Below are 14,843 nucleotides of genomic sequence, written 5' to 3'. Positions count from 1 at the left end.
CCTTTTATGTTCCAAGTCGTTAAAAGATAATAGGAAATATATCCTGAAAACACATTTTGTTAATTTTGATTATACTATTAATTATTTAGATGAAAAAGTACGAAAAAAGAAAAAATATGTTATATATATTTTTTTTTGCTCAATTTTAATTAAAAATTCTTACTGGGCTACTTTTTTTATCGTGCTTACCAACACAGTGACAGATCTTCTCACTGTGATAGACGTTCTCTGTATATAGTATTATACGTTCTCTGCCCATAGTATATATAGTTGGTATATTYGCTACAAAATATTAGTTTATTTTTGTAGACAAAATTATCTCATATTTTTTTCCGAAGAACTAAATTTCTTATAAAAATCGAAAAAATATATAATCTCATAATTTTTTTTAATGAAGTACTAGTCTTTCTTATAAAAATCGTTTGCTAGACTCGTTTAGGGTACATGTAGTTTATTCTAAATAAATCTACATGCGTGTGATGAATGAGTTCTCATATGTATGTATGTATGTGTGCATTAATGCAAGTACTCTTAGTAATGAAGCCGTTACATGATTTGTTTGTGTTGCTTTACATATGTTGCCAGGTGAATTCCACGATTTTCATGTATGTATGTAAGTAGGTATRCATGTAAGAATAGTTGCAAGTGTATATGTGAGTATATGTAAGTTTAAACGTATGTATATAAATTTACTTATGTATAAGTTGAAAACCAAATAGGTGCTGAAACAAACGCGAAAGACAAACATTGGGAGAGGTATCAATTAATTGCCTTACTTCATTTGAACACCGATTTCATTTTACAATTAAATATCGCTTGCTATATTTATGCAGTTGTAATAATTTATACCATTCACATACATATATATGTAGTATACTAAATATGTATTTAGGAGGCGATTGCAAGTAAATATGTATGCAAGTACAATATTATATCATTCTCTTGAGCAAATGCTACAACAATTTTCTTTTTAGTTGCAGGCTTTGGCATATGTCAGCTAAGTATTTAATTTGGTATGTCTATGGGTGTGTGGCTGTGTGTGTGTGTGTGTATACGTATATAAGAAAAACGTTTATAACTACTAAGTCAAGGTATACAATAGGAAGGATTCAATACGCACATTTCGAGCAATGCAAGCTATTTCTTTTAAGTTTTAAGGTTAGCGTTTTTTTCTTTTTTTTTTTTTTTTTGATTTTGTTTTTGTTGTATGCGTTGCTGTTACATATGTGTTGTAGTTGTAAACTAATTACTGCTTACTTGATAGGTACATCTGAAAAGCCTTTACCGATACTTGTATACATGTGCATGAACGTACACACATACATAGCTAGATTTTGTGTGTGTGTGTGTGTTTACAGTTACAGTCTACTAACTAAGTTGGAKAAGTTTACTAATTGAGCATTTCTGGTTTAGGTAGCTACTTGCATTTCAATTAATACATTTTTTCTGTTTTCAAAACGAGTATTACATCAATAGATTTCCACACACAGTTAAACATGCACAYAGATACTTACGTTATTATGAAAATGAAAATGAAATGAAAACGTACAATACTCGCATTTCGTTTGTTTGCTTAGAGTTCTTTCGCCTAAAGCACTTCACAGTTATCTTTTTACGATTTTGTAATTTCTAATTTATTCTTCGCACACCAAAWTGTTTGTAAATGCAAATTCCATTAATACCAAATACTATTACTAGTACAAATACGGACTCTGTTGCGAGTTTATATTCAATACAAACCTATACTTATACGTCTAACATGAATATGTGTGATTGTGATTGTATATGTTTGTGGCTGTTGCTTTTGCTTTATTTTTTTGAGTTGATATTGCTTTACRCCATTTTCACAATTTATGTACATATGTGTACTGCGGATATGAAATTGTTTATACCTTCCTGATTTATTAATAAGAGTGATAAATATAGAGCATGAAATGGAAAGTTAAAGAGTTTTGACACGCAAATGCTTGCAAGCCAATATTGTGTAAACATAAAGTCAGTTCCATTACACTATCCTCATATTTTCTTTAAGTTCTCACAAAAGAGTAACAAATTTAGTCATTTAACTGCTCTTTAGAATATGATGTGAGTAGGTTTTTGTTTTTTTTTAAGATACGGCGAGTAACAGAAGATTTCAAGACTGCAGCAAACTCTTGTAGAACCCCCAGAGGTGGTCTGATGACTCATGCTCTGAGCATCCTGAAATTACTGAGGGAACAATTCTTCAGCCTGGTGTATAGCACGGAAAGCATAACACCTGGAGATGGTGAACCCGATTCCCCAATTGATGAGCATGGAGCAGACGTTCCATTGCGCGACCACGAAAAGTTCGAATAGCAATTGCCTTTCTGAAGAACAATAAAGTGGCGGTGATCCATGTATATAAATTCTTTTATCACATTTTGTTAATGAAAACATATCATATTATAAAATCATATCATATAATCATATGCATATATTGACCAAAAGAAACGGCTTAAGAACGCCTTAGAAAGCCGGAAGTAATTAAATCGGTAGTAAATAGGCTAAGAGCAGGTCCGGACTTACTGCGCCAACTTGTGTCATTACTCCAGTATATTCGGAAAATTAACGAAAATTATTTTATGTGGTAGATGGTAGCTGTGGTAATTCGCTGATAAATTTAACCATCTTCTTTTTTAAAACACAATATAAATTGCGTTCCAAAGTAAACAGGACTTAAAAAAAAAGAACAAAAACTGAACAAATGGTTTTTTCGGTAAAATCAATTTATTTTATTTAAAATAGTCTCCTTCTACTTCAATACAGCCTTTTTGCATGGTCCAAAAGCATGTGGAACGAGTTTTAGCTCGTTGGCCGGCATGGCCGCCAATATGCCGGTGCAAGCCTTTTGARTGGCCTCTACGTCTGCATAATGGGTGAAAATGCGATAAATCGATATTTTGGAGATATTCAATTCCATTTCTATGAATTTCAATGAAGATTTCGGCTGATTTTTGATGAATTCACGTACAGTTCCGACGGAATTTCACGGATTTTGATTGACCCACATGTTGATCGTCATTTAAATCCTCACGACCACTTTGAAAACGTTGAAATCACTTATTTCGATAAAAGTTTTCCCAATTTTAAAACAAAATTGAATGTTGGCTCTTTGTTCGAAGTAATTTTCGTACCGATAACACAAACATACTGACACTTAAAATGCAATAAATTCACTTCCAATCAATGAAATGTTATGAAATTCACTGGACAATCGACAAAGATAGCAGATTCTAACGCACCAGTCGGMATACAGATGGCGCCACCAGGGGGCGCTAGATTCAAAAGTCCTGTTTACTTTGAAACGCACCTTGTAGTACTATGAGCTAAAAATGGTAAGACTTTGTTCATAATTTYAAATTCTTAATTTATTCTTCGAAATCGATGTCCCACGGTTGAAAATTTGACAAAAAACTCACAAATTAATGCAGTGCAAAAAGCAAGAGTTGTCAGCCCATAATTCCAGCCTCTTTTTACAAATGCCATCGTGAAAACAAAGCATAGCACTGAAATCGTCAACAGTTTGGACGGYCGGAAGGAATACGGAGAGCACCAAAACTCGAAAATCGAAGAAATCTGTCAACAGAACTTTGATTTTTGACCTTGTACCACAATATTCGGCCCACTGATCGTCCGTTTCCGGGTCGTAAGTAGTCGGATAGCTCTGTTTCACAGACGTTAACGCGACGCTGTTTTTCGTAGAAATTGAGTGATGTTGGAACCAATCGTGCTTTCAATTTTTTAGGCTCAAATGATTTCTGAAAATGGTTTTCACTTATTCTTCCGATATTCCAACAAAGCCAGTAAGATCTCTGACTGTTAATCGTCGATTCGTAAACACCAATTTCTATATTTTATTAATGTGTTGATCATCAGTTGATGCTGATGACCACTAATGATTAATTTGATGGGGAATTTGGCACAAATGTCAATGACAATCTTAGAACAAATGTATCGACGAATGGGTTTTCGCGCAAAATTTAAATTAAAACGGCTTTGCCCACAGTAGTAGATGTAATATAATGATTTTCACCACTCTGGTTGAATTTAGGTCAAATAATCAGTTAATATTTTAGACATAATAAGGTTTTTTTTTTCAAATATTTTTTAAAAACGGTCCGAAATCCCCCTAACTCCCATGTGTCCAATATAATGGTCTTTGGTTACAATTGATTCGCCATTTCGTCTCATAACAAATATGAAATTCATATATGTATATATCGGGTAGTCGAGAATGTATTTTCGTATTTCTAATCAAACTTCAAAATCATTGTTTTTATATATACATATATAATTAACTTTAATGAAGCAAATAAGTAGCATTGGTTGACCACTTTTTGCCATTTTGGTCTCAGTTGTTGACAGTAAAATGTGGAATCAATCGTTCGATCAGGCTGCGGCAGCTCATAGTGGATGATTCCTTTTCAATCCCAATAAACATTCAGCATAACCTTTCGCGGCAACAATACTGGCCTTGCGACTATTTGTTCAGCTTCACCTCACTTGAACCATGATCTTTTTCGCACATTATTGTCGTATTTGATCCACTTTTCGTCTCTTGTTGCTATTCGCTTCAGAAATGGTTCAATTTCATTGCCTTTCAGCAAATAATCGAAGATATTAATTCGATCCATTGAATTTTTCTAAGGCAGTTAATGTGGTACCCAAAAATCGAGCTTCTGTTTGTAGCCAGTAATTTTTTAAATAGTTCAAAACCGTCTGATGATGAATATTAAGTTCCTCAGCGACGTCATGGCTGCTTATGTGATGGTCCTGGTCAATTTTTTCCATAATTTCATCGACTTCTTCAACAATATGTCGACCAGAGCGAGCTGCATCTTTTACATCGAAATTTCCAGAAGGGAAGCCAGCGAACCATTGTTGTGCTACACGAACTGTTACAGCATCGTCTCCGTAAACTTTACAAATTTCATTGATGGCCTGCCTGGCATTCTTTCCCTTTTTATACAAAAATTTCAAAATATAGCGAATTATTCATTATGTTCTCTCATTTTTGAACAGCTGCAACTTTTTTTCAACTTCCCCGAATTTCATTTTTTGGTTAGGTAAAGCTTAAAATTTTCTTTCCAACACTATATATGACACAATGTGATTGGTAGCACTGAAGATATACTACTACAATGACATCTATTGACAAAATACGAAAATACTTTTTCGACTACCTAATATATAATATCAACTTTTTTTCTGAAAGCATGCATGTTTTTAATGATTTAATTCTTGCGAGCTCTGGGAGTAGAACTAGGCTTGTTTAAATGTRTCATTATTTTTTGGAATTAGTGTTGGCTATAATCTACATATATACTGTATGTATTAACAATAAAGTTAGACTAGAAAAAGTAACCGTTTATATTTGAACACTTTCGAACGACATAAAAAAGTTGGTGCTAATTGAATATTAGTTTACCTGAAATAAGCACTCATAATTTAACTTTCATGAAAAGTAGTATAAGATTAAGTTCAGTTACTCTGTATTTGTGACACAAGCGTGCTCAAACCAATAAGGCAAAATCTATTCGRAAACCATAAAAAAAAACTTTGATGTTTTGATAAGGCTGAAAGCTTTTTTAGGTATTTTGCAAAAGCAGATACCTCAATGACAATGTATGTATGTATATGTATATTGATGTATGTAGATGACTTTTAGTTTAATTAAGTATGTATGTAWGTATATCTTTGAAGTTATCTTAGTTTTCTTTGGACGATTTAGCTGTATTTTTGTTCTTGTTACTTTCATAGCTATATTTATAATGTTTGCCTTTTTACGATTGACATCTATATCGATTTGTATATATGTATTTAGGCTTATTTGTATTAATTATATGTAGTATTTATTTTTGAGTCGATTACACTCATAAATATTAAATGGAATTGTAACATTTTCAGCGCTTCCTAACGCTTACGGAAGGGCAGGGCTTATTAGGCAGGGCTGGGTAAAAGACGGAAGCTATCAATTACATATACACACCTATATTTAAACGTATATATGTATTTTAAGCATGTGGGATTTGTAATGGGTTGTATATATGATATGGGTCTTTCCATTCAAAAATCTGKTTTTTCTCGAAACGTAATTTTTCAAAGAGCTACTGATTCGGCCGGAATCATGCCAGCACTTGGGGCACTTTTTTTTAGCTCCTCCGAAGACAGCCTATAATCGGTTATTTTTCGACATTTTTGTAAAAAAAAAGAACCTTAAAATATACATTGCTGAAAATATAATTTAGTTTGTTCAAGAACATTCGAAATGTTCATTTGCGTACTTCCTCTTAAAAAAAAATTACGAAAATCGGTTAATTTTTCATGCGCCACACTGGTTAGCCACCTCAATCTCTTAGTGCATCCAACGTCCTGATAACTGTTTAGCATATGAACTAGCCAGTGACGGAACCATCCTACAATTTTACTCCGAAAAAGGAGGAATACATATGTTTCTGGCTACTTGTCTATATTTAATTGATAAACATGTCATAATGGGTGATAAACTAAAGCTACTTTTTTCAATAGTCTGTTTTAGACAGATCACGCCTGAATCGTGTCAACATGTTATGTTATTTTTGTTCAATATTGTTTGGCATTTTGTCAAGGCAAGACTTACGCCTGAACAACGTTTACAAATCCTTCAACTTCATTACGAAATTTCACGTTCTGTAAAGAATGTGTTTCTCACGCTTCGCTCAACTTATAGTCAACATAAACGGTCTACTCAGCGTACCATTCAAAACATCATCACCCATCTTGAGACCCAGCATTGATTATTCGATGGCCGATGCCGTTCGCAGCGACTCGGACTAACGTAAGGAATATTTTACAACGATATCTTAAATTGAAAGCGTATCTTCCAAGCGAAATTAAGTTGCTCTATTGGCTCTTGAAAAGTTCAAAGAAGATCCGTTGTTTTCGAGCCAAATTTTGTTCAGCAATTGGGCCCATTTCTTTCTCAATGGGTATGTAAACAAGCAAAATKACCGCATTTAGCTGGGTTTCGGTGGAGTTAATATCTAACTTGCTCAATTAAYAGGTAAACGTGTCRTAAATGGAATATGRACCACCCATYCCGGCTATTAAAATTGTAACGGAATGACATTTAAACTCTAGTAGGAGTACTAACAGATCACTGCCTTATTGGTGGGCATGACATCAGGCTGAGAATATCACAACATTAATATTGTAGAAGCTGTCAAGCGGTTGAAGAAGATACTATAGAATATCTTCTATGCAAAGAAAAGGATTTCGCACTATCGGTCGATAGTTYCTTGAGGAAGTCTCGAAGGTTTCACAAATAAAACTTTGGGTATTGATTAACTCCATCAAGAGCACAGGATGGTTTAGAAAGAACATAATAGAGTGAAACGATTTTAGTTCCGGTGGTTCCACCATACCCCTGTCTTATCAATTAGCCAGTGATTGAAAAATTTAAATATTCAGCAAACAAAGCAACTAATTTAAGCTTTCAAAATTGTAAGCAAAAATTAGGACTATTTTTCTTCAGTTAGCGAATATAGAAATTTTTTTTTGCTGCGAGAACTCCGATTCTGTACCTCAGTCAGTTTAACGTTTTTTTATGCAGATGTGAAGTTCTGTCGGTCAATCGGTTTTCTATCGAGCGTATTTCSTGAAAGATTAAAGCTCACCGTCAACAAACTGTTTGGACTTTATCACTGTGGCTTTATGCCTGAAAAATCAACAACAGACCAGATATTCACCATGCGCCAAATCTTGGTAAGGACCAGTGAAAAGAGGATCGGCACACACTACCTCTTTGTCGATTTGAAATAAAAAGCTTTTGACAGTACGAAAACGCTTCCAGATAAGTGATAAGTGGCTTTCTAGTTTCCGTGCGATATTTGTTAGCACCGAAAAGAACAAAGCACGATCTTTGTATGAGATGCTTACAGACTGAAGTTATTAAAGGGCATTTTGGGCAAATTGGTAATGAATATTTGAGTATGAATTATTAGCAAAGTGGGTGTAGCTCACAATCTACCTAATCATAGTCTCTAAATCCAATGAAAGAAATGTTMAAACTAAATGATTTTAATCGTGAAAACTCAAGAGAATGCTCCTTAGGAAGTGAAAATGGTATCGAAAAGTTAAAGGATTGCTAAAGAGTTGATCATACTCCATGTCACCTAAGTTGAATTGCCACTTTTTTGCCTATTTTCAGCTTAAACAATTTCATCAATTCAATCAAAAAATAATAATTTTAATTAATTCAGACTGGCTTGACTATAGAAAGACCCATATACAAATATACAAATGTATGTCATATGTATTCAAAGCGCTTTTTATACTTAATATACGCGCTACCCACATGTGGTGTATGTACATAGACGCTACTTTCTGCCTTATCATTCTATAGTAATTCCTTATGCATGTGGGCATTAAAGTAAGACTTTTTTCTATACAGACTTTATATAACCGTTACTTGTTAAGTATTATTAAATTTAATGGTTTGGTGAGTTTATAGAGTTAAGCTTAATTATTTTAGCGCTTCCTTTCTTCCGTTGGCAAGCTCATGCGCCTGCTTGTATGCCTCAGCCTCGCACTGATCCTGATTAATACAAAACTAGTTAATTACATATAGATATTTGTGTAAATTTGCGTATGTACTCTTGTTTGTTTTGTAGTATGTGTGCACATTTTATATAAGCTTAAGCTGCAATTACAATAGTTTAAACCCTAAATTTTCTTATAAATTCGTTTCAGTCCTGTGTGGCAAGGCGTTCGCTGCAACCGCTGCTGTCACTTTCGCACCTTCGACGCCATTCGCCGACGCCACCGCCGCCTTCACCTTAAGCTCTCGTTCCTCGCGGTTGCACAACGACCCCGCCGTCGCCGTCGCAGCCGATGCATCCTTTAACAAAGGTGGCTGCACGCGCGCACCCAAACCTGGTCCCACACCRACACCACTAAACAGCTTCAAGTGCCGCAATGTCTTCGCTGTGGTCTGCGTACGTTGGCTGCTAAGCGTCACCTGCGAGTTGGCGCTGCTCAAGTTGGATACCGACGTGTTGATGCCAGCTCGACCGCCGCCACGCGTGGTGCCGGTGCGCATCGACCATTCGTTCTGCTTGAGCAGAAATTGCTTTACATTGTACTCCATTTGAGCAATGTCCACGTGCTTGGTGGTGGTATGGAGTTCGGCGCTTACGGCGCGTGTCTTATCCGTATCACTGGGATAGTATTTGTAGTTGAGTATATCACAAGTGGGCTGATCGGGTAGCGTTGGTGTTGTGCTGCAAGCGCTATTGTTGTTATTATTATTGTAGTTGATTAAGAACGTCTCCGTGTTGGACGCATTCGGATCGGGTGTGGTGTARGCCACAGGTAGRCCGGAACGTGTGGTRCGTCGAAAATATGTATTTGTGGGATAGACATGCATGGTCATYTGTTGATTGCTGCAATCCGTTGGGTAGTGATTGAGAAGTKCGCTATTTTTGTAGTTGTTGTTGTTGTTAAGACTAGAGTTTGTATCGGTTTTCGGTGAGAGTGAGTCTTCRGTCGACTTATTCGCGTCATCTARCGGTTGATGAAAGCCATTTGTGTGCGGTTGTGGTGTGGTYTTATAGCCCGAATCCATTGATAGTTTCTCCATGGAGACCGAGTCCAGTGGATCTAGTGTTGAAAATGATGATTGYCGATCTGTGCCACCCGAGGAGTCGCAATTGTTCAGTGAGTTTAGTGCTTGTTGTTGCTGCTGTATACGTTGTTGTTGTTGCTGCTGCTGTTGCTGTTGTTGCTGCTCCAGTTGTTGCGTATTACTTTGCACCCATTCGGCCACACGATTGAGCTGTTGGCGCCGTAAAATAATGCTCTCTTGTATGTCAATAGCATCACTTATCGAGCTCGACTGTGTGCAGGACTTSGAATTGTGTGAGGTTTTGGAGCTGGACTCATTTTGCAATGAATGATAGATGCTTGTATGCTTTGGTTTATGCATTTGCTGAACACTACTCACAGTTCTCACTGGTTCGTTGCGCATTTGAGTGGCTCCCGTGGCTACCAATGCAGTCTGCGCAAGCGCCATATCCAATGCGCTGATCGTCGGCGTTACATTTGACTTAGAAGTGAGCGAGTTCCGCTTCTCCTGCACGCGAGCAGACTCATTTGGCGCCGTATAGGATTGATCCGCTTGTGCTGCTGTTAAATCGCTTACAGTAACGGGTGCTTCAGTTAGGTCTATAAGTGTAGCTGTTGCACCAGTTGCATCATCATCAGCTGTAAACATTTCTCTACCTTCGCCCTCGCCTCCGCCACCTAACCGTTCATATGGGCTATTACTTGTTACCACACAACTATTTGGATCCACTTCATTTTCAGTCATTTCAGATTGTACGTCGATTTCGTTACGTTGCCCCTGCGTGCTGGTATTCTTTTCTAATGGATCCGCTTGTATGATAATGACATCTGCCAACTTTTCTTTTTCTGCAGCCATGGTATAACCGATGCTTGTGTCTTCTGCTTGTTGCGTTGCTGCTATTTCTGCGCTCGAAATATTTGTTGTGTTGGAAGTTATGATGTCTTTAGTGTCATCTAGTTCTTCATCCAAAAGACGCTCACGCCGTTTATAAATAATCGGCGTAACTGCTTCCATAGATTCTATATTATCTAGCAGTATATTGCTTTGCCCATTCTGTTGTATGCGCATAGCGCAGAGACGTGGTCCACGGTGTTTGGGGTTTTCAGCCTGTAAGACAGGAAAATTTAATAAATATGTAAATTTAAAATATTAACACATAATTTATAACCATGGCTGTACAGTTTCTAAGTGGTTTCGAGTGTCTTATAACAAAAATCTCGCACGATTATCAATTATCCTACCCCCGTCTTTATATAAACATAACATAACGTATTCTTTAAGATACTTGCTTTCCATTTCAAAAGCCTGATCACGATTTAAAACTGCTGATTTTGGTTTGGAACACGAAAAACCACCTGAGCGGGTGGCCAAACTAAAAAAAACTCGTAAAATCTTTCAGTGCCACTAATGCATCCATTTTAAAATATAATTTGAGCTTCTTAAACCTAATCAAATCAATAATGAGGAAAGCTATCTGTTACATTAAAGGGAGTGACTGCCGAAAAATGTTCGAGATTTACTCTAGACACGAGGAAGTCATAATCCAGCATCACGGCCTGATGATGTATGGCAAGTTAAGAACTATTTGGAAAACAGCGGCTGTGAAGCCTCATTTGTATTAAAGCCCACATCCATTCTCGGCTGAGAATATACCATTGTCTTCAGATTATTATTTTATTATATTATATAAAATATGTATACTTATAAAGACGAATAAAAAGATGCAAGCTTGAAGATAGAGGATGGAGTCATGTGTAGAAGTTCACGTAAGTGAGGAAAGTTTGCTTCTGATTGCCATTTACTTGGAAGTGGGCCGATAGGATTATTTTACTGCTGCACAAGCAGCTCACGATTTCCGGTCTTRGACCAAGTATACTATGGGTATCCAAAGAACATCCGTTTGAAAGCGARCTAAGGTGAGAAGACTAATCATCCCTCCTAAAGGTTGTGCGCTGGGTTTGAGACCCGCCACGTTTAAAACGCCCACAATGAAGAGTTAAAAACAGCCTCGAAAGAGAAACTTGCCGGGAGAAGCAGAGGAAAGGTAAGACCTCCAGTCTGTTGAAGAGGTTAGGTGGAAGAGGACTTGGCTGAACTTGGTATCTCGAATTGGCGCCAAATTGCTAAAAGAAGAAAGGTTGTTAACTCGGCTATAATCGCGTAAGCGGTGTCTACACCWTTAAAGAAGAGTTTTTCAGCATGATAACGAATGACTTGATAATGCAAGAGGTTAAGAATAGTTTTGAAAACAAGGGCTGAGAGCCCCACCTGCCTTAAAGTTCCAGCCGCCAAGCCGGAGCTGTTTTTTTTTAAGGAATCCACAAATAGGCAGGAATTTAAGGCAGGTGAATTTAAGATAGTTTTAGATTAGTTTTAAAATAATTGCAAGCCGAAAGAAAGATTTTGTTAGTAAGAATGTGAGATTTCTACTGGGTGACAGGTTACAAAACCATCGASGGCGAAATTGCTAAAAATATTATGTGTGACTGTCACCAGAAAACGTGATAAACATTGAAAAACTCATACAWTGCCTATATGATGATTAGGAGCAGGGAAGGGAAAATCACAACGCGATGGAACAATCTACCTGGGTGCAAAAGTTCCAACTGGCACTCGATAGAAGGGACTGCTGGAACACGATTGCAATAGTTTTCGCACACGGCTGCTAAATAGGAATAATAGATCGAGAAGACTGCAATAAATTTCAAGAGTAAGGTACCAGGGAAACAAAGAAGCTTCTTTAGCGCATTTGACCAGCATTGGCAAAGCTACGCTTTAAGATTTTGGTAGTCACACGGTATGAGACAATAGAAGAGGTATCGTTGGCTAGGCACCTCTTATCTTATCCACAGAGTATCTTAACTATATTTGCTCTCTCATCTCACCTATTCTTTTATTGTGGCATTCACTTTTAAACACTATATTCYGTCAGCAATGCTTTTATTCTACTTACCTTAATCGTTTTAATCAAATTCCTATTAAAGGTCTCGAACATCTTTGCGCCCTCACAACTACTCGTTCTGCTCCACAGACTATTCACGCTGCCGGTAATTGTAGACTTCAAGAGATTTTCCTTAGGATCGGAGGCACTACATACACTCGCTGGTGATTTCATTTGCTGCTCCAACGCAGACTCAGCTAACTCTATACCGACACTTGTTTTTAATCTACCATAATCCAGTAAATTAGATTGTGAACTTGCACTGAGCAAAGGTTTCGCCTCGTCATCCAACTCATCGTTGCCCACCGATTTGGGTGTTACTTGTTCCGTCACCTTCTTGGCAACATTTTGTATTGTGACATTACCACTGGCACTGCCAATAGCGGCATTGAGTAACTCTAGAGCCGTGCCGCCACCCTCCAGGAAGCGTCGCTGAAAACCACTTTTCGCTTGCATACCAGCTGCAAGGCTATTACTCGTCTCCAACATATACTTTTCATTCCCATAAGTACCCAAATGTGTGGTTGGATACAGTAGCGTAGTGCTCAACTTGGCCGCTGCAATGGCATTTTGATGTTGCAAAGCACCACTGCCAGCCGTACGATCACACAGACGATGATGTCCCAATATGGGATTCACCATCAAATCGTCCTTTTTAGCTGGTGTAAACAATTTATCCATATCGTTGAGATCCGATACAGAACTTTTCGTTTCCGAAATCACCGAATCGCTGGATTTCACCAATTTCATCAGATAGGGACTATTGGTGCGTGATGGTGAGTTCAAATTGCTATGACAACGTAGGCACAATTGTGTGAGCGGTTCGTTAAGATTACCGCCGGTGAGCTGTAGTTGGTACGGAGTTTGCGTRGAAACTGTATAGGATCGCGAGACATCTGCCAGTACCGTGAGATCCTGTTTGGAACATTGACAAGTATCGCAATGTTTCACTTCACTCGCCTTCAGTTCGTCCTCGAGGAACTTGGCCATAATAATGGGTGAAATCATATCGGGATCGTTTGAATTATCATTGCTGTGTGGCGTTGAATTTGCTATGGGGTTGCTGTTGCTGCTATTGTTGTTCGTAATAATATCAGCATTAAGTTCGGTGTGGGACTCACAGCTATTATTATTGGTGGTTGTTATGTTGTTATTCAGAAGTGGCTCCTTGATATTGTTGTTGTCATTATTGCCATTRTTATTATTGTTATTAYTACTGTTGTTATTGCTGAGATTCATATTGGAATCCGTTGAAGTACGTTTAGCGTCTAAATGGCAAAATGAGGGGGCAGAAAAGGGAATTTATTATATGTTATTAAGTGTATAAAGTGAGTTAATTAGTTTACATAATTGTTATTAAATAGGTTATCAAAAATGAAAAAAGAATTGTAAAGATATAATAGAACAAATAAACACTTTTTGTCGTTGGAGTACAACAAATCATAAATAAATTTTTTTTTTTTTGTATTATGGGTGAATTAAAAATTAATAATGGTTATATAAATAAAAATTAAATAAAAAGTAAATTAAAATGAGTAAAAGCTCCAACAGCTAACAGCCTGCAAATCATATTATTCATAGTTCATGTTTTGCTTGCAAAAAAAGTTAAAACAAAGAAATAAAATTAACATACCATTAAACACAATCAATTGCATAACAATCGGTAATATGATAGAGAACACAACAAAATCGTATTTCGAAATTGAAGTCCATTTAGCAAAAATGAAATAAATTGCTGGCCCTAATAATATTAAAGACCAATAATTATTCATAATTTCTATTAAAGTGTTATTTCATATCATTATTCGTTTAATAGGTTAGTAGATTCAACAAAACAAAAAAAAAAARTTTCATATCAATATTTSACTGATAAAGTTCAGTATGTATGTACACATGTATSTATCAAGTAAAAGTTTTAGATTTGTCAAAAAAACGTTTGCCACCGATGAGTGTATTTACTAATGTATATTAATATGGTAAACATATTAAAAAGAAATAAAAACAAGTCAGGAAGGGTTAAGTTCGGGTGTCACCGAAYATTTTATACTCTCGCATGATAAAGTGATAATCGAGATTTCAGGCGTGGTTGTGAACCGATTTCCCCCATATTTGGTATATGTCAGCAGGGTGTTCAGAAAATATTATGTACCGAATTTCATTAAAATCGGTAGAGTACTTCCTGAGATATGGTTTTTGGTCCATAAGTGGGCGACGCCACGCCCATTTTCAATTTTTAAAAAAAGCCTGGATGCAGCTTCCTTCTGAAATTTCTTCCAT

The 14,843-nt window shown here is 36.6% G+C and overlaps 1 protein-coding gene across 3 annotated transcripts in view; it reads right to left on the bottom strand.

Moving 5' to 3' along the window:
- Nucleotides 1-6,668: 6,668 nt before the first annotated feature.
- Nucleotides 6,669-14,843, bottom strand: part of LOC108965647 (tight junction-associated protein 1) — a 124,902-nt gene continuing 116,727 nt past the window's right edge. For all 3 annotated transcript variants that reach the window (XM_018928192.1, XM_018928193.1, XM_018928194.1), the window contains exons 5-6: nt 12,579-13,834; nt 6,669-10,732 (exon numbers count right to left, since the gene is read on the bottom strand). In XM_018928192.1, coding sequence (XP_018783737.1) covers nt 8,735-10,732; nt 12,579-13,834 — 3,254 coding nt within the window. In that variant the 3' untranslated portion in view covers nt 6,669-8,734. The remainder of the gene's footprint in view (nt 10,733-12,578; nt 13,835-14,843) is intronic.

Source organism: Bactrocera latifrons, unplaced genomic scaffold (assembly GCF_001853355.1).
Source record: "Bactrocera latifrons isolate USDA-ARS-PBARC rearing strain unplaced genomic scaffold, ASM185335v1 scaffold_143, whole genome shotgun sequence".
In the NCBI taxonomy this organism is placed as follows: Eukaryota; Metazoa; Arthropoda; class Insecta; order Diptera; family Tephritidae; genus Bactrocera; species Bactrocera latifrons.
The sequence above is the reverse complement of the archived record's forward strand: the minus strand, read 5'-3'. Positions and strand labels throughout refer to the sequence as shown.